General features: G+C 42.8%; 1 protein-coding gene across 2 annotated transcripts in view; it reads right to left on the reverse strand.

The window, feature by feature from the left end:
• TMEM108 (transmembrane protein 108) overlaps window positions 1–21,162 on the reverse strand; it is a 400,937-nt gene that overhangs the window by 26,187 nt on the left and 353,588 nt on the right. For both annotated transcript variants that reach the window (XM_030206597.1, XM_030206605.1), the window contains one exon: window positions 16,357–17,442. In XM_030206597.1, coding sequence (XP_030062457.1) covers window positions 16,357–17,442 — 1,086 coding nt within the window. The remainder of the gene's footprint in view (window positions 1–16,356; window positions 17,443–21,162) is intronic.

Here is a 21,162-nt window from a genome sequence, read left to right on the forward strand (position 1 = left end):
AGCCTCATTCCAACTCTACCTCCCGGTCAGGACAGGAACCTCGCCGGGCCTACCTGACCTTCCTGGTGGTCCAGCGGGGCATCGGGGGCAGAAGGAAATCCCTCTTGCTCCTGTCCCTAGCAGCAGCTTCTTGAAGATGGCTGCTGTCACCTCTTGCAGTAGTCCTCACTGTACTGCAAATACAGCGAAAGGTCACTGCAGCCATTTTCAAGAAACTGCCGCTAGGGGCAGGAGGGAGGAGGATTCGCTCCTGCCTCCAATATCTCGATGGACCACCAGGGAGGTCAGGTAGGGCCTGGGGAGGGTCCTATCCTGACCGGGAGGTGGGGGTGGGATGGGGCTGCTGTTGGGGGGGATGTTGTTTGGGGGCTGCTGGGGGGGGGGGGGGGCAGCACAGCACAGATGTTGTTGGGATGGGGCGCCCTGGAGGGCTGTTGTTAGGGGCTGTGGGAGGGGGAAAATAAACTTTAAAAAAAAAGTGTCGAGGTCAGATATTCAGCCAGGACCCACATAAAGATAAACGGTTTATTTAGATCAGCTTTTGTGTTTCACTCGCTTACCTTATGCAAGCTTCGGCTAAATATTGCTGGCACCCGCATAAGCCCTGGCTCCTCCCCAGCGCCACCCCTTGGCCTGCCCCTGACCGGCCCACTTTCTTGGGGCCAGCCAGAGGCAATATTCAGCGGCACTCCTCGCTTTAGTGCCACTGAATAGCCGTGGTTGGGCAGCGACAGGTGATTTCAGCGGGCAGGAGAGGCTCTTTCCTGCTTAAATTGTTTTGAATATCAGCCTCTTTGTGGTTTTGATATATTCAGGGACAAGCAATCGTCTGACATCCAGGCCTGAACAGTTTTTATATATAGTTCCATCAACCAAAATCAATCCTCAGTCTTATCAGGCAAAGGAAAATAAAATGGAAGGTTAACTGCTTATAAGACTATAGAAATGTTAGTTATTTTGTAGCCCATAGCAGGTGTTCTGTATCTGCAGTACAGTTTATTTATTTATTTATTTGTTACATTTTTATCCCACATTTTCCCACCTATTTGCAGGCTCAATGTGGCTTACATAATACCGGAGAGGCGTTCGCAGACTCCGGTGAACAAATACAAAGTGATATTGTGGTAGGATAAGGTTCGTGTGGAACAGTCACCTTAGGGAATCATAAAGCGGAAGAGTTGTGTTATGTCCATTATGTACTTTAATTTTGGTATGCTGCAGAGTTCAGGCATTTAAGTTGGATCGTTAGGATATGCCTTTTGAAACAGGTTACTTTTTAGTGATTTCCGGAAGTTTTGGTAGCCGTATGTTGTTTTCAAGGCTTTTGGTAATGCGTTCCACAGTTGTGTGCATAAGTAGGAGAAACTGGATGCGTAAGTTGATTTGTATTTAAGTCCATTGCAGCTTGGGTAGTGGAGATTTAGAAACATAGAAATATGATGGCAGATAAAGGCCATATGACCCATCCAGTCTGCCCATCCTCTGTAACCCCTAATTCTTCCTGTTCCTGAGCGATACCACATGCTTATTCCATGCCTTTTAAAACTCTGGAACAGTCCTCGACTCCACCACCTCCACCGGGAGGCCATTCCACACCTCCACCACCCTTTCTGTGAAACAATACTTCCTCAGGTTGCTCCTAAGCCTATTCCCTCTCAACTTTGTCGTATGCCCCCTCATTCCAGAGCTCTCCTTCATTTGAAAAAGGCTCTCTTCCTGTACATAAATGCCCTTGAGATATTTAAACGTTCCTATCATTACTCCTTTCTCCATCCCCTCTTATTGGCTAAATACAGTTAGCCCAGCAGGTCTGAACGCTGAACTGGAATGGAGTTCTTTAATTTAAGAGCTTCTATGTATGGTTTCCGGTTCTGCCCAATGGGAGCTGGGGTTGTCTGGTACGTCATTATGACGAGTTCTTTAAATGGGTGTGAATAAGACGCCGTCGCCATCTTGACAGGAAAAGTAATGTGGTCAAGTTGACGGTAAAACGGCATTAAGGTAATCATGATACATATATTTTTTGATACAAAATGCTGGGAGGGTGGGAAGTAGAATTGTTAGTTTTCCTCTCCATGCTTGAGACGCTAATTGTCTTTTGCTTCTTAAGGGAAGTCCTTGACACAGCCAGGTGGCGAAACATGCATGTCGGGCAGTTTTGAGTCCCCATTTTGAAAATGCCAGAAAGATAAGTGCATTAAATATATTTAAGCATATAGATTTAGCCGATGAAGATTTGTGTGCTGATATAATTGCCGAAAGTTATTGTTGGACAATTAAGCACCACTGAGGCAAAGGTTGAGAAAAGGTTTTCATAATTTTCATTCACGAAATTTTTGTGAAGAATGTGGTGAGCGATTTTCTGGGATTGGTGAAATATGATATAATCCTTTATTGTAGACAGTGTTTGGGGATTAAATAGATGGGGCATGACAGGTATAGGGGGAGGAAGAAGCAAGCCAAAGTGACATTTTTGCACATCACGCCTGTTTCAGGGCCCTCCTCACATTTAAATTAGCTATAAAAGATACTACAAGAAAAAAAGGTTCAAACAGTATTTTTAGGGCAATTCTATAACAGGGATGCCCATATTTACACCCCTTTTGAGAACATATGTGTATACTTATACATCCAATTTTCTCCTAATATCTTCAAATTTGACCTCTACCCTGAAAAAGTTTTCAGTTGACCTCTACCCTGAAAAAGCAATCAAAATTTGGCCAAGTCGGCAAAGGTTCCGGCTGTTTTTGTAAGCTACGTAGCTTATTCAAAAAAGAATTTTGCAATATAAAAAGTATGGATCGATGATGATTTTCACAGCACTGCTTAAGACACTTTCTGAGTTAGTGTTTGTGTATGACATCTGAAAATCCTTTTCATAATAAAGTATGATTTATTACTTGACTTATGAAGATGTGTTATAAGTTGTAGTATATAGTGACAGAAGAATTGTTTTCATTGCTGGGAAGATTACAGAATAGGTGGCATCAGTGCCCATTTTTAGAATTATACCCCATGGGTTAGATTCTATATATGGCACCTGAAAAATCCATGTGGAAAAAGAATATGCCAAGGCGTATTCTCTAAAGTACACCTAAATTTTAAAGAATAGGTTTAAATTTCCACATGGTATATAGAATACTCCACATGACCAAATTTGGTTGCATCCATTTAGGCCATGTTTTACTTGGCATAAATCCCGACATCTATATTAGGTGCAGAGCGAGTATATTCTATAATAATGCACACAGATTTTAGAAACGCCCATTCTCCGCTCATAACCACGCCCACTTTCCAACTGTGCAACTTGGAATTTACGTGCACTACGTTACAGAATGGCCTTAGCGAGTTGTGCGTAAAAATCGTAATACCGATTAGTGCTGAGAATTGTTTGTTAACATTCAATTGACAGTGATGATTAGCTAGTTAATAAATTAAGTTACGCGCATTTTTATAGAATACGTTTTGATTTCCGTGCAGAAATTAAGGCGCGTTATATAGAATTTGGGGGTGTATGTATTAAGTATCTCCTCCTCAGTTTTAGCCACTCAGAAAACTATTATATGGAACAGAATCTCGATATTTTTCAAGTTTAATGTAACTCCGCTCCATTTCAGGTGTAGTGAAACCCCGAGGAAAATAATGTTGGTAGTTATGGCCAACTCAGGAGCCCAATTTCATCCCTGAACTGGGCAGAACAAATCACTAACCTCGTCCATAAAATCCTGGATCAAGTGGAGGAAATGAAACTAAAATTCAGGATTTTTTCAGTAAAGGACCAGTTACATGTCAGGAAGCAGTTTATTTAAAATTTCAGATGTATTTGTGCATGAAATGTTTCAGTCTAAATAGCAAAATGTTTTTCCACTTTGAAACAAAATTTTGATTGTACTTCAGCTGATTTATTTTGAACATTAATCAACATTAGTGTTTATTTTCCGGTCTAACAGCAGCAATCATTTGACAGAACCTCAGAAAATTTCCTCAACAAAGGCTACAGGGAAACAATATCAGATAAATATTAGTTTACTATTTGGTTTCTCATTTTTTAAAACTTCTATATTTCCATTTCCACCCCTCCCAAAGAATTGATTCTTTGTGTTACTTTATTTTCAGGTCCCCTGTGTCATACTGGATCTGGTCAAAGTTAGAGCCAACCTTGCATCCTCTCTCAAACAGCAGCCAATCAAATTCACAAGTACTCAGCAAGCTCCCAAAGTGCATATCCATTCCTTGTGGCTCAGTCCCAGGCCTAAGATGAGGCTTTCTCAAGTCTTCTTGGTTAAAAATGGACCATGTGCTTTTCCTTCAAGTACTTCTCTAAGCTTCTTTAAAACTCAGCTATGCTAGCTGCCTTGGCCATATCCTTGAAATATCAATTTGATTGCATATTGACTGAAAAGAAATACTTTCTCCAATTAATTTTAAATCTGAAACCTGTTAGCTTCATGGCCTACCACCTTTTTGTATTATTTGACAGTGTAAACATAAGAACATAACAGTAGCCATACTGGGTCAGACCAATGGTCCATCTAGACCAATATTGTTTCCAACAGTGGCCAGTCTAGGTCACCTGAAAGAATCCTAAATCGTGGCATTCCATGCTACAAATCCCAGGGCAAGCAGTTGCTTCCCCATGTCTGTCTCAATAGCAGACTATGGACTTTTCCTCCAGGAACTTGTCCAAATCTTTTTAAAACCCAGATACACTGTTACTACATCCTCCAGCAAAGAGTTCCAGAGCCCAGCTATTCGTTGAGTGAAAAAATATTTCCTCCTATTTGTTTTATTTTCAAGTAACTTCCTTGAGTGTCCCCTAGTCTTTGTACTTTTGGAATGAGTAAAAAATTGATTACTTCTACTCGTTCTACACCACTCAGGATTTTGTAGACCTCAATCAAACAATCTTTCCCCATTACCTTTTTCACCCTGCTCAATTTTTTTAGACTACCATCTTTCATCTCTGCTGAAGCTGAAGAGCTCTAGCCTTCCTTCATAAAGGAGTTATTCCATCCATTATATTGTTTTGGTTGACCTCCTTTGAACCTTTTTCTAGATGGGTCAATCAGAACTGTATAGCATACTGAAGGTGTTCATACCAGGAATCAATATATAAAGGTGTTATGATATTCATATCTGTTCAAATAATTCTTAACATTCTATTTGCTTCTTCAATCCCCACCACACACTGAGCTGAGGATTTTAATGGCACTATCAAGATCCTTTGCTGGGTATTAGCTGTCACCACCCATGAATTGTACACTTAGGATTCTTTTTCCATATATGCATCATATTGTACATGTTTATTCAATTTTATATTTAAGAATGTATCAAAATTCTGATACACAAGAGAAGTTAATTCACACTAAAATCATCAACAACAACAATGACAACAACAAAATAGATGCAGGAAACCCCAAATTTTGTCCCAAGTCCACAGCTACTTAATTTTTGGGGCTACACAAAGAAGACTCAATAAAACCTACTCCTTGATTGCATTCATTTGGCATATGCCCATGGCATAAATGCTGCAAGGCAGTGTTTAAATCAAGGGCCATATGAGACATTTTAGACTGGAGACAAGAGTGCAGTGATACAGACAAAATACCGAGTGGTAGCAGTCATTCAGCCAACCAAATGGGTAATGGTGAATACCAAACAAACTGTTCATCTTGCTGGCTTGCTTTCTTTAATGCATTTAAAAGGATTTTATTATGGAGTTGCTTTAAAGCTTTTCAAAAATTGGTCTGCCTTAATAGTTTACATTTAACTGAACTGGCTGGTGTTCGGGCTCTTTTCTAACTCAGATAAATGTTTGTGCACTTCTATACCAGTTCCTATTCTTATTTTAAACCCCAGGTAAAAGCCTCTGTTAAAGATGGCTTCTCCTTGAATGGCAGGACTTTGGTCTTGCTAGAACGGTGGGGCCCTTCAGCGACTCCAGCGAAGTGATGACTTCTTTGCTGATTCCAAGGAAGCGATACCTCTCTAACTTGAAAACTGAATAAAGCAAAACTCAGGCTACTGCAAATCCCAGCTTTATTTATTAAGGCTAAGATTTAACTTATTAAGCTTTGCGACTGCCCTAACTACAAGAAAAGAAAAACTAATTAGATTCCCTAACTTTAATAGCCTGTTCTGAATACTGATTGACCCTGACCTACAGAGTTGTCTTATTTTCAGCACGTTGGCCACACGGTTCTGATAGACAAATTAAACTGGAAGCAGTTTTAGCACTATCACATTCACCGCAACTGTCAGTATTTCCAAGCCAAAGCTCACGCAATCAGGCTGGATTTAAGCGCACTTGGCCTAGGCCTGCCCAGACCATCACACGACTGAAACCAGGTGAGGTCTCAAAACACAATTTTAGCTCACTTTAAAATGTCAGATAGTAAGCTGTTAGTTAACTCTCAGGACCCACAATATGTTTCACAGGCACTGTTGATTACATCACAATCAGCACTGTCAAAACACGTCCCCCCCCCCCCCCCCCAAAAAAAAAAAATCTGTTCCAAACCAGACAGGACATCACTCTTTCGCAACAGAAACACAGTGGCTACTGTAAAACATCACTTTTAGGAAATTCTCTGACTCCACACACAGAGCTACACAGCTGCACTTCCACACTCTCTCAGGGTCTTAGCCTTCTAATTCATTTGGTGATTCACAGTAACTGCGGCGCATTCAATATACTGTGCTTTTGCATCCATCAACATTGTTGCATTTATAAATCACTACCAGCTGTAAAGCTTCCCTCAGAAGTCTTTGTAATGCAGTAATATGCTTACACACCTTGAGTACAGAGCCACATAAAGGACAGAAACACGTTTCTTGAACTGCTAGATGACCATGCCGTTCACAATTTCCAAATACCATTGTGGACAGCATAGAATCAAAGCAGAGTAGCGGTGTTTGGAAATTGTGATCAACATGGTCGCGTGGTGATTCATGAAACGTGTTTCTGTCCTTTATGTGGCTCTGTACTCAAGGTGTGTAAGCCTATTACTGTATTACAAAGACTCCTGAGGGACTATTAGACACAACTCTCTTTATTTTGATGGAGATAAGTCTACCTTGGTGATAAGTCTTTTTGACCACTGTAAGGCCTTACTTTCAGAACTGTGAAATGTTGATATTAGAAACTTTCAATTGATTCAAATGTAGCAGTAAAACATCACAGGAGCTTGAAGATTTGACCATCACTCCTTTGGTGAGAGACGAGTATTTGTTACCTATTAAGTTTTTGACACTAGTGCACAAGACATCTTATTCGAGCCTGCTGTTACTCTTATCACTCTTGTCTCTTATCCACAGTTTTAATAAAGAACTTGCTGTTGTCATCCTGGTTCGTCAGAGTGGTCATTCCCACCCTTCCTGTCTCTTTCCTTATTTAACATAACATGAAGGAATGAAGGGTTCAGTAAAAGGTTCTGCTGTGAAAATCTAAGAACTTAGATAAAGTTTATGGGATTAATAAACGTAATAAGAGTAATGGCCATATTAAGTTTCAGCCACTCTGCTTTCACAGAGAGCTTATTGTTTAGGGCCCTTAAATCTTGAGGATTTGAGGAGTAAGCCTTGGTAAAGATCTGGATCTCCTCTGCATAGATGAATAGAGTTAATTCCCAAGTCTGTATTAAGATGGCCAGTGGGGCCACGAAGATATTAAATAATGTAAATGCTTGAATGGATCCCCAGAGGACCCTGCAAGAAAATGGGAAGGAACTGAAATTGTATTCTGTCATTGTATCTAAATAGGACGAGAACAATCTAAGACAATTCCAGTCAGTCCAGTGTCTGATAGTCTGCTTAATAATATGATATGATTCATTAGATCAAATGCTGCTGAGAGATTGTGAGATATCCTAAATTAGCCTCAATAATCGTGGTAATACCTAGAGGTGCCTCTTTCTTACTATGATTCGTCTTTTCTGAGAAGCCATTTTCACTCTGCCACTTTAGAGGTGAAAAGTAAATTTATTTATTTAACAAAATTTATAGCTCTAAGGATGTCCCGGCGAAGGGGTGTGGAAACAGCTATTATCGAAATAAGATGGGTGCCCATCTTTCATTTTGATAATATGGTCGGGGACGCCCAAATCTCAACATTTAGGTCAACCTTAGAGATGGTCGTCCTTAGGTCGTCCTTAGAGATGGTCGTCCACGTTTTTCAGCGATAATGGAAACTGAGGACACCCATCTCAAAAAGGATCAAATCCAAGGCATTTGGTCATGGGAGGAGCCAGCATTCGTAGTGCACTGGTTCCTCTCACATGCCAGGACACCAACCGGGCACCCTAGGGGGCACTGCAGTGGACTTCACTAATTGCTGAGCCCCCCAACCCCCCCCCCAAAACCCACTCCCCACAACTGTACACCTCTACCATAGCCCTAAGGGGTGAAGGGGGGCACCTACATGTGGGTACAGTGGGTTTTGGGTGGGTTTTGAAGGGCCCACATTTACCACCACAAGTGTAACAGGTAGGGGGGAATGGGCCTGGGTCCGTCTGGCTGAAGTGCACTGCACCCACTAAAACTGCTCCAGGGACCTGCATACTGCTGTCATAGAGCTGGGTATGACATTTGAGGCTGGGAAATTTTTTTTTTAATTTTCTTTTTAGGGTGGGAGGGGGTTGGTGACCACTGGGGGAGTAAGGGGAGGTCATCCCCGATTCCCTCCGGTGGTCATCTGGTCAGTTTGGGCACCTTTTTGAGGCTTGGTCGTGAAAAACAAATGGACCAAGTAAAACCAACCAAATCCTCGTCAGGGACGCCCTTCTTTTTTCCATTATTGGCCGAGGATGCCCATCTCTTAAGCACGCCCCAGTCCCGCCTTCGCTACGCCTCCGACACGCCCCCATGAACTTTGGTCATCCCCACGACGGACTGCAGTTGAGGATGCCCAAAATCAGCTTTCGATTATGTCGATTTGGGCGACCCTGAGAGAAGGACGCCCATCTCCCGATTTGTGTCAAAAGATGGGTGCCCTTCTCTTTCAAAAATGTCCCTGATAGTAACACATGTGGTATGGTTGTGGATCTCATCAAGTGTAGCTTTTTCATAATGATTACAGTAGATGGTAAGTTAAACATGGAAAAAGAGTTTGCTCAGAGTAATGATCCCTGGATCCCTGTGCTGAATCTAGGTTATTCAATTTTAAGGAGTTAACAGTTCCCAAAGTTAAGGTACCCAATGAAGTTTATATTATTTGAGATTATCTGTATTCTGTTTGTTAGAAGTTTGTATTTTGTATTTTAGATTATGTATGTTGGTTTGTTACCCGCCTTGGATAAAGGCGGGCTATAAATAAACAAACACATAAACACATTTCTACAGAGTTCAAATTCTGTGATGAGGGTTCAGAAGGCTTTTTAATATCCCCCAAAGTCTAAGGTTAAGGAGCATTTCCTTTCACTTTCGAATAATAGCTTTGTTTAGCCTTCATGAAGCCTAAAGAAAGGGTAGACGAGCTTTTCAAGGTCAAATCAAAAGCTTCTTGAAAACTTCCTCACGCAATGTATGAAGAGTCTTAGAAACGCTTCACCCACTGTAACTGAATGCCTAGGAGTTGAATTTGTGCTAAAAAGAATGAAATTAAAGAATGATCAGACCACGGCAGTGGGGTAACTACAAAACCTTTCAACGTTCTAGACTGAATATTTGCAGATATTACTAGATTTAAGTTATGTCCAACACTGTGGGTGGGCATAGTAATACACCAGTCAATATTCTGCTGGTAGTGGTAAATGCTTTTTTAAACACTAACCATCACAGGCAGAATTAGGTCCCAATATTCAGCACTAAGCCATGTCCTGGCACTGGAATTGAATATCGGGGCTGACCAGCCATGAGTTTGCTACTGGGATTTACGCAAGTCCCTGCCAATATTCAGCCAGGCACCCCCTAAGACACTTATGCAGGCCACTGCTGAATATAGGCCGGGACTTGCATAAGGGTATCTGGTAGCAGTAGTACCATGAGGTTGCAGCTAGAGGTTGAAGCAGCCATTTTGTTACACAGCTTGGTATCATCTGCAAAAAGGCAAACCTTACCTTTTAACCCTTTGACAATATTGTTCTTGAACAACATTGCTGAAGGGTTAAAAGGTAAGGTTTGCCTTTTTGTGGATGATACCAAGATTTGTAATAATGTGGATACCCCAGAGGGAGCAGAAAACATGAAAAGGATCTGCAAAATTTAGAAGAATGGTCTAATGTTTGGCAGTTAAAATTTAACGTAAAAAAGTGCAGACTGATGCATTTGGGGAGTAGAAATCCAAGGGAGCCATAGGTGTAGGTGAGAGACAGAGAGAGTTGTAGGGACAATGCCCCCTACACAGCACTATGTAGCACTACTGTATAGTATTATAATAAATATTATAATAAATGGAACTACATTTCAAAGTCTGGCCACTGGGAAACTTCTTTGCAAGACTGCACTTCAGACTATAGACATGGTGTAAGGCCATACTGATTTGGCAAGATTTTGCCAAGGACTTCAGGATATTCCCCTGCCAGCCTGGCTGGTGCCATGTCTGGGCATGTGTGACAATATCTGTGTATTGTTAATTGGAACAATGATTCTTGGTCAAGCTGACCCTCCAGAATGATGCAGAAGGGACAATGTTGTAATTCCTCGAATCATTAACGTCTGAAACAAACAAGATTGTTGTAATAAACATCTGAGGGTCATTTTCACCCAAGCACTGATATAAGAAGCCTCTTGGAAAATAAGAAGCTTTCTGGAGAGGTTATCTGAAAGATCTGCTGATATGGACCAGATGACAACTGAACTCCCAGATCTGAGTTGCTGTGCATCTTTCCTGAGATGAACCCTCATCAGTGTGCCAGCCATCTGTAACTGCCTCTGTATCTGCAACAGGTCCTGAGAGAATGCAGCACAACAGTTCCTGCCAGCCCCATCATCAGAAGGAGGATCCTACCCTGGCCAGGTTGTACCAGTGCTGTCTTTGTAGTGCTGGGGAAGATAGGTTGGCTCAAACCATTATTAGGCCTAGGGTACTAGGTGTACATTCTCTTTAAACCATTTGATAGGTACATTTTACTCATTGCCCTTACAGACAGTCTAGGTAATCTAGCATTATTCTCACATTTACATTATTCTACCTGCTGTTAATTAAATAAACAAGCTGTCTATTTTCATAATATTTGAGCCTTGTGTCTGTTACTTGTCAGTATATTTGGGAGCGTGGGCTTAGATTCATAGATAAAGGCGTGACTTATTATATCTGTACTTTATACTAATTTATACTAAGAGTTCACATTCCTGATCGCACTGTACACAGTGTGATCTGTGTTGCTCCCACAGAGGTACTAGTGTCGAAAGATCTGAAGGCAACGAAACAGTGTGACAAGGTGGTGACCATAGCCAGAAGGATGCTAGCATGCATCAAGAAAGGTGTAACCAGCAGAAGAAAGGAGGTGTGATGCCCCTGTACCAGTCGTTGGTGAGGCCCCACCTTGAATACTGTGTTCAGTTTTGGAGACTGTATCTTGCTAAGGATGTAAAAAGACTTGAAGCGGTCCAGAGGAAGGTGAAAAAAATTGTACGGGGCTTGTGCCAGAAGATGTATACAAAGGGACTGCAAGACCTGAATGTGTATACCCTAGAGGAAAGAAGGGACAGGGGAGATATGATACAGACGTTTAAATATTTTAAAGATATTAATATAGAAACAGATCTTGTCCAGAGAAAGGGAAACAGTAAAACTAGAGGTCATGAATTGAAGTTGCGGGGTGGTAGACTTAGTAGTAATGTTAGGAATTTTCTTTTCACGGAGAGGGTGGTCGATGCCTGGAATGCCCTCCCAAGGGAGGTGGTAGAGACAAAAATGGTAACAGAATTCAAAAAGGCGTTGGATGAACATAGAGGATCTGTAATTAGAAAATAAATGATATAAAAATATCAAAACTTAAATGGCTGCATGTGTGTGGAAGTGTTGAGTGGCGGGTAGATGGCGACTCTAGCTGGGCAGACTTGTATGGTCTGTGTCCTGTATATGGTAATCTGGCATAGGATGGGCTGGAAAGGGCTTTGATAACAACTTGAGTAACTGGAACGTGAGGACAGTACTGGACAGACTTTCATGATTTGTGTTCCGAAAATGACAAGACTGATTTGGATAGGCTGCAGCAGACTTTGATGGCAACTCCAGTAATTGGAACATGAGGACAGTGCCGGGCAGACTTCTACGGTCTATGTCTCAGAAATGCCAAAGAAAGACCATGATCAAGTATTTTATGTCACAGTCTTTGTTGGTTTAATCATGAATTGATAATGAGTGTGAATGTTGGGCAGACTGAATGAACCATTCATGTCTTTATCTGGTATAATTTATTGTATCACCAGCCAGCTTATTTTCGAAGGAGAAGGGCGGCCATCTTCCGACACAAATTGGCCTAAGGCCGGCCAAATCGGTATAATCGAAAGCTGATTTTGGCCGGCTTCAACTGCTTTCTGTCGCAGGGACGGCCAAAGTTCAAGGGGGCGTGTCGGTAGTGTACCGAAGGCGGGACGGGGGCATGGTTAAGAGATGGCTGTCCTCGGCCGATAATGGAAAAAAGGGCAGCCCTGACGAGCATTTGGCCGATTTTACTTGGTCCCTTTTTGTTCACGACCAAGTCTTGAAAAGGTGCCCGAACTGACCAGATGACCACTGGAGGGAATTGGGGATGACCTCCCCTTACTCCCCCAGTGGTCACCAACCCTCTCCCACCCAAAAACAAAACAAAACATTTTTTTGCCAGCCTCAAATGTCATATCCAGCTCCATCACAGCACTATGCAGGTCCCTGGAGCAGTTTTTAGTGGGTACTGCAGTGCACTTCAGGCAGGTGGACCCAGACCCATCTTCCCCCTACCTGTTACACTTGTGGTGGTAAATGGGAGCCCTCCAAAACCCACCCAAAACCCACCGTACCCACATCTAGGTGCCCCCCATTACCCTTTAAGGGCTATGGTAGTGGTGTACAGTTGTGGGTAAGGGAGCTATGCACCTGGGAGCAATTTGTGAAGTCCACTGCAGTGCCCCCTAGGGTGCCTGGTTGGTGTCCTGGCATGTGAGGGAGACCAGTGCACTACAAATGCTGGCTCCTCCCACGACCAAATGGCTTGGATTTGCTGGTTTTGAGATGGTTGCCATTAGTTTCCATTATCGGCGAAAAACAATGTTGGCCATCTCTAAGGGCGGTGATCTCTAAGGGCGGCACAAATGTTGAGATTTGGCCATCCCTGACCGTATTATCGAAACGAAAGATGGCCGCCCATCTTGTTTCAATAATACAGTCGGGTATGCCACTTTACGGGACTGTCATTAGAGATGGGCGCCCCCGTTCGATTATGCCCCTCTATGTTACTATAATCAACAAAGAAGGAAAAGGAAGGAAAGAAAATCAGGAGCTCTATGCAGCTGTGCTGAGCCTACGTAATATCAAAGGTTTTAGCTAAAGCATAAATCTGAAAGTTAAGTCCCCTCTTGAATAGCTAAAGTAGCCCAGAGAGTGTCGAGAGTTTTAGTGATAGGTTTGACCAAAGAAACCCTCTGTACCTGCTTTGAAGCGTCCACATAAGCCTGTGAATTTACTCCCGAGGGGCCTGCTTGATGGAAAGATGTGGTTCCTGGCTCTGGAGAAGATACTGAGACTCCCAAACTAATATTTATCTGCTGGAACATCTCCCCTGGTATCAGGCTGCCGACATCAGTCGCAGCTGCTTAGCTTGGCTTCTCTCTTGGTCTGTCAAGGTGGGGCTGGACGCAAAAGATGTAACTTCCTCCACTGGGGGTGGGGGAGAGAAGGAGCACTACTACTACTACTATTTAGCATTTCTATAGCGCTACAAGGCATACGCAGCGCTGTACAAACATAGAAGAAAGACAGTCCCTGCTCAAAGAGCTTACAATCTAATAGACAAAAAATAAATAAAGTAAGCAAATCAAATCAATTAATGTGAACGGGAAGGAAGAGAGGAGGGTAGGTGGAGGCGAGTGGTTACAAGTGGTTACGAGTCAAAAGCAATGTTAAAGAGGTGGGTTTTCAGTCTAGATTTAAAGGTGGCCAATGATGGGGCAAGACGTAGGGGCTCAGGAAGTTTATTCCAGGCGTAGGGTGCAGCGAGATAGAAGGCGCGAAGTCTGGAGTTGGCAGTAGTGGAGAAGGGAACAGATAAGAAGGATTTATCCATGGAGCGGAGTGCACGGGAAGGGGTGTAGGGAAGGACGAGTGTGGAGAGATACTGGGGAGCAGCAGAGTGAATACATTTATAGGTTAGTAGAAGAAGTTTGAACAGGATGCGAAAACGGATAGGGAGCCAGTGAAGGGTCTTGAGGAGAGGGGTAGTATGAGTAAAGCGACCCTGGCGGAAGATGAGACGGGCAGCAGAGTTTTGAACCGACTGGAGAGGGGAGAGGTGACTAAGTGGGAGGCCAGCAAGAAGCAGATTGCAGTAGTCTAAACGAGAGGTGACAAGGGTGTGGATGAGGGTTTTGGTACCCCCAACAAACCACAGGTACCTCCACTAGTCTAATGGTTAGTGCATTGGGATAAGAACCGGGGGGAATAGGATTCAATTCCCACTGCAGCTCCTTGTGATCCTGGGCAAGTCATTTGACTCTCTAGGTACAAAACAAAAAATGTGTTAAGACTGTGAGCCCACTAAGGACAGAGAAAATATCTGTATATAACATGTGAACTGCTTTGGTTGTACCACAGAAAGGCAGTATATCAAATGCCTTACCCTTACCTGCATTCTGCTTTGCATTAAGGCACTGTACCAAACTTTGCACTGTGTTACCTGCACAGCAGTCCTCTCAAAAGTACTAGGAACACTCCAACAACTACTGTATAGATTTTGAAGTTAATACACATTAGATGGAAAACCTTAGCACACTTTAGGAAATAGGACCTGGACGCAGAACTAAACTATTTTATATTTGTGCACTACCATATTTCTTCAACAGATGGCAGCAGAGCATAATACTTTATCTGGCATCCCAAAACAGTTAAATGTCCTAGTGCCAAAATTTGTCTAGTCCTACCATTAGAAATTCAGTGCTTGGGGGTTGCAACTCAGTTTCCACAATGGACATGCACACAATTTGCTTACAATGGGGTTAGGGCACATACACAGACATGTTATTTATGGATTGAACTGTAAGTTCTCTGGGAAAGTCAAAACCACAAGTCCATAATCCTTGATCTTAACTCCCAGTCCTTGAGGGCCACCAAAAGGTCAGGTTTTCAGGATATCCTTAATGAATATGCATGTGAGAGATTTGCATACAATGGCAGTAGTAGGCATGCAAATCTCCTTCATGGATATTCCATTAGGGGAGGTGGTGCATCAATGTTGTGTTTTCAATCGCTAGGGACAGGCAAGTTCTCGTGAAACAGCACCCGATCCCTACACCCAGGACTATAATTGGAGAACTCCCACTCAGTTTAGAGGGAACAGTGCCCACAGTCCTCTCTGCCCTCTCCAATTCTCTCTTCCCACCTTCAGCAAGACCCCAAGTCCTCTTTGCCCCCACAACCCCATTCTCTCTATCTTCCACCAACACCCTCAATTCTCTTTCTGTCCCCAAACTCTTTTTCTTCCCACTCCCCCCAAATTCTCTCTCCCTTCCAGGTATAGGTCTCGCAAATCTTTTTCTTCCCCATTCCCCAGAACACAGCCCCTTCTCTCTTTCTCCTCATCCCTGCCACACCACCCCTGCTTGCTCTCTGTCTCCCCCCAGCATACCTCCTAACTTGCTCTGACTTCCCCAGCATACATCCCCCCCAGTTCACTCTCTGTCTTCCCCTTAGTACACATCCCCAGCTTGCTCTCTGCTCTCCCTCACACAGTGTGCAAACAGAGGGAGACAGTGGCTGCGTCCACCTCTGCTGCTGAGTCAGATTGTTGATTTAGCCACATTGCTGTAAAGTGCCCCACATGAATCAAATTAGCCACAGACCTAGGGCGGCAGATGAGGAGGATGTGCAGTGGCTCTCCCTCTCCTCTTGAAGCGTAATTGGTGTTATGCAGGGGGAGGGGAACCAAGTGAGCAGCCTTTGACACCGCTTCTTGATCCCTGTGCAGAATTCTGCATAGGAGGGATATTTTGCACAAATTCTTCATGGCACAGTTGTACAAAATTCCCCAGGAGTAATGATGAGAGCCTTGAAACCCTGTAGGTTACACTTTAGCTGAAAACTGTGACACTGACCACATCCTTGAATGATTCAACCTTTGGTGTCACACCTCTGACAGCACACCTCTGACAGCCAAATGAAGCATATACTGACAGGTCAATGGTCAACCTCAGTAGGCAAAGAAAAAAGAGCCATTAACTTACAACACGAGGATATTGGAACACTGATTGCCAGGATGATCCAGACAATGTCCACCTTGCTGAGGCAGATGGTTGCTCTGTGCTGGCTTGAGTCCCCTTCAGTGACGTGAGAGATATTTCCAGGCTTCCAGGTTCCCGCTGGCACCAGTCTGTTTAGGAAATTTCCTGTTGCTGTAGAGCCAGCTGTGGTGATGGAGCTGGATGCCCTGATTGTAGTTACTGAAGATACTGTAGGTCCCTGCTTTTGTAAGGTTGTAGTATTCACCCTGTAATGTTGTTTTGTAAGAGTCCCAGTAGGCGTTCCTACCATACCAATAGAAGACTTATCAGCTTGTGGGGAAGTCTGAACTGGGGCAGTTAGAGCTGATGCTGTTTCTGCCCCTGGATCTGGACTTGTTAAAGAGAGTCTGTTTTTATCTGGGTTCAACTTCAATGGTTGATAATAGGTGGGTTGGAAAGGTACCGACGGGGATTCAAGATTGTTTGATGCCTCTTGCATTGGGGTGTTAAAATCTGCTGTCTGTGACCATGGATCTGGTATAATCTGTGTTGTGCCCTGTTTCTCTGCTTGTTTAAGGCCTTGCAAGACATCTCTATGCAGGAGAAAGTCTGAGCTGGTTGGAGATGGCATCACAGTGCTATGGCCATCATTAATGCCTTTAGCCTTGAGCTGGGTCCTTATAGGAAAGGGCGGCTGGAGCTCTTCCATAGTGCTCTGTGGTTCACTATTGGAGACAGTACTGCTTTTGTAAATATGAAATGTCTGCCCTGTGGTGTACGTTGCTCCTGAAGGTGAAGAGCTGTGATTGTAGATGTGGTACATGTCCATCCTAGCTCTATAGTCTGTACCATTGCTGATTTGCTGTGGGTGGAATAAAGAAACCCCTCTCCCTGTGGTACTGGCAGTGTGCAGAACAGCATGAGTGCCAGTTAGGGAGGGATCCATGGCTGGGTGGCCTCTCTGTCTAGGCATCACCTTGATCCTGTCTGTGGTGGTGTCTGCTTGGAAGCCCTGGGGTGGGGAGCTAGGAGTTTGTTCTTTACCAGCAAACACCAGTTCTTCTGTTAGCGCCAAGATCAGTAGAACATCTGTAACCAAGAAGAGAGTAAAATGGTAAACAAAATCCCCCACAAGGCTGGGATAAAATTGCATTATTTAAACCATATAGAAGAAGGCAGATTTATCCCTCTCCAAGGAAAAGCACAATCCCACAGTCAAACACATTCCCAGAAAGGCTTTGCTTAATGCAAGACTATCTCTACTTCATGAATCAGGTGAAAGCTTGGCTTTTCCCCCCAAGCCTTTAATAAAGAAGCAACTAACTAGCTAGTCACACACACAAGGACTAACACCAGCTGCACATACTGTAGCAAGACTTGCTTATCCACTCCTACTCTAGCTGTGATCATTTTCACTCACCTTTTCTGTCTTCTTGTGCAATTTTCCTTAAGGCAGTCACCCTAATTTTCTATTTAACTCCTGTTACTCTACCTTGTACATGTTCCACCTCTGCTTACTCCCTCTGCTGTCTATTAAGCCATTTTAATGTGTACTGTGTTGACACTGTAAGTAGCGTACTATACTGTAATGCATATTGCTTAAATATTTCGCTGCTATAACTGTCTGTTGCCCTCTGTCTGGATTATTCTTGCTCTACAGAACCTAGAGCAATTTTCTTCTAGAAGGCAGTAAATAAGTCCTAATACCTAAGGGGTCCTTTTACAAAGGAGCGCTAGTGTTTTTAGTGCATGCTAATGAGTAACATGTGCTAAATGCTAGACATGCCTATAGGAATATATGGGCATCTTTAGCATCTAGCCTGTGCTTATTTTTAGTGCGTGCTACAAACGCTAGCATGCCTTTGTAAAAGGACCCCTAAATAATTACATAATACGCCCTGTTGTACTAGTAGCAGGGTAGCCTAATGATTAGTGCAGAGGCCCGGAAACCTGGGAAGCAAAACCTACTGCCATGCCTTGATATCTTGGGCTTCAAACTGAACCCTCCATTGCCTCAGCTACAAACTTTCCAGCCTACATACATCTGTGGTATTCAGCACCTTGGACAGCACTGACTGCTGTGGGCAGAATTGGGTCCAGCACCTATCCGGGTATCCAGGAGTTATTTTCGGTATCAAAAAGCACACAGACAAGTGGTCTGCAAGATCCAAAACAGCAGAAAAGAAAAGCAGACCCACGTGGTAAAACAAAATTTATTCAACCCAGATACACAAAAGCAGCATATAACTTTCCTCTAACTGCCGAACATGGCCATGTTTCACCCTCACAAGGGCTGCGTCAGGGGCTTAACATGAAACCAGCGGGAACAGTCCAATGTTTTTATTAATTTGCTTTTGTTAGCAGCCTGTAAGTCAGGCTGCAGCTGCTTGAGAAAAACAGCTCACTGCTTGTGAGCTTTATTTTTTGTGCTACACCTCTCTGACCAGACAGGGAAAACATTGGACTGTTCCTGCTGGTTTTATGTTGAGCCCCTGATGCAGCCCTTGAGAGGGCGAAACATGGTCATGTTAGGCAGTTAGAGGAAACTTATATGCTGCTTTTATGTATTTGCATTGAATAAATTTTGTTTTATATTATCACGCGGGTCTGCTTTTCTTTTCTGCTGTTATTTTGGGTATAACAGGTATTCAGAGCTGTAGCCAGATTGCTAACCAGGCATGATTAAGTCTGCATTATACATGGTCCAACATGCTTGGTTAGCTGTCTGGCCACTGGTATTGAATATCAGCAGGGCCTGGAAAACTTCTGGGTCTGCCCCAGACCACCATAGCATTAACTGGATAGTGCTGCAGCAGTGAGTGCTAATATTCAGTGGCAATATCTGGTTAAGAGCCGCAGAGTATTAGCAACTGGGCCAGCCAGTGCAACTTAACCAGCTATCGATGTGGACTAGGCAGAAATTAAGCATCCGAGTGAAGCCTGATTGGGTAATTTACTTGCATGTGTTTTCAAGTTAGGTGTGTCATAAAAATATACATATTTCACTATGCAGATGACCCATATGAAAGAGGTGAACAAGGCAGACTCTCCTATTCCTAAGAGAACTTGGAGAAGTGACGGCTGAGGGAGATGTGATAGAGGTCTATAAAATAATGAGTGGAGTAGAATTGTTGATTTACTCCTTCCAAAAATACTAGGACTAGGGTGCACACAATGAAGCAACTAAGTAATCAATTTAAAAGAAACCAGAGAAAATATTTCTTCAATCAATGTGTAATTAAATTCTTGAATTTGTTGCCCGAGAATGTGGTAAAAGCAGTTAGCTTAGCAAGGTTTAAAAAAGATTTGGATAATTTTCTAAAAGAAAAGTCCCATAAAGCTATTATTAAAATGGACTTGGGAAAATCCACTGCTTATTTCTAGGATAAGCAGCATAAAGTCTGTTTTACTGCTCTGGGATCTTCCAGGTACTTGTGACCTGGATTGGCCACTGTTGGAAACAAGATACTGGGCTTGATGGACCTTCGGTCTGTCCCAGTATGGCTATGCTTATGTTCATATGTACCTTATACATTCAACTTGGTATAGAATGATGTCATTGATTTCCATTATGAATACAGTGGGATACAAGACAACTCATGGGTGTGAACCTGTGATCCTGGAGGACTGCACACCAGCCTGCTTTTGAGGCTATCTATAATGAATCATCCTCATCAACTGCTTTTTGATATACTGCAAAGTCAAAGAATATATCTAAGCAGTTTATAAGGTTATAAAAATAATGGACAGAAAAGAAAAACACAGACTGGGATATCACAGGACGTAAATGTCACAAAGTTATTCAAGATGCTGTGAAGTAGTACAGTATCAATGGAAAGAAGGAGAGAGACACTAGGAAGAAGGGGATATAAGAAAGATTCATGTGTTCAATGGTAAAAGACAAAGGACAAATGCTGCCAGAAACAGGGCCATGAATGCAGACATACCCTAGGCATTCAGCCAAAGGAAAAGTTTACATAATAATAACATTTTAACGCTGCCTGAAATTTATAATATGAGACCTCAGTTCAAATACAAAGTGGCGAGCCATTCCTCAACAAAGGTACCATGATTTGGAAGCAGGAGTCTTGAATCTGCATATGAGTAGGAACAACTAACCAATATTCTTGAGAGAACTGGAGAGATAGGGTAGGAGCATAGGGAATACGCGAGGTAAATCAAAATAGAGGAAGCCCCAAATGGAAGGTATTGTAAACTAATATAAGAATTTTGAAAGATACCCAATAAATCACAGGAAACCAACACTGTACTCATAAGATATATTTGCATACAATGGAAGCAGTGGATGCATTTAAATCTCATGCATATTCATTAGGGTTGCTGATAACCCAGCTGGCTTGTGGCCCTTCAGGGATACAGTCTGGCACACTTGGTCCAAGTGAAGCCTGTATTCTGAATATATCTTAATTCCCATGTTATAGTGAAAACATCTCTTGCTAATGTGGAAATGTACACTATGACAGCAGACAAAGATTGCAGGGCCCCTCTTCTCTGCCTATTTTCTATTCCAGTTGCAATATCACAGATGTTACTTGCCCTTCAAATTTACTGTCATTCCCTGAAACTATGAAATAGAAGTTATCCATAATAGCACAGTTCTAGGGCAGATGGTGGCAGGTAAGGACTGTCTGGCCTGATGCCTCTGCCTACACTAGGATATCTTCCAGTTGTCAGTCACACAGGCTTAATCACCTACAAGTATTTTGGCTTTGCCACCTCCCTTTCTTTCATTATTACCATCCTCTGCAGTAAGGCAGCCGTTTTAGAAGCATCTCCAGGTGTAATAAT

This window comes from Microcaecilia unicolor, chromosome 1, assembly GCF_901765095.1.
Source record: "Microcaecilia unicolor chromosome 1, aMicUni1.1, whole genome shotgun sequence".
Lineage (NCBI taxonomy): Eukaryota > Metazoa > Chordata > Amphibia > Gymnophiona > Siphonopidae > Microcaecilia > Microcaecilia unicolor.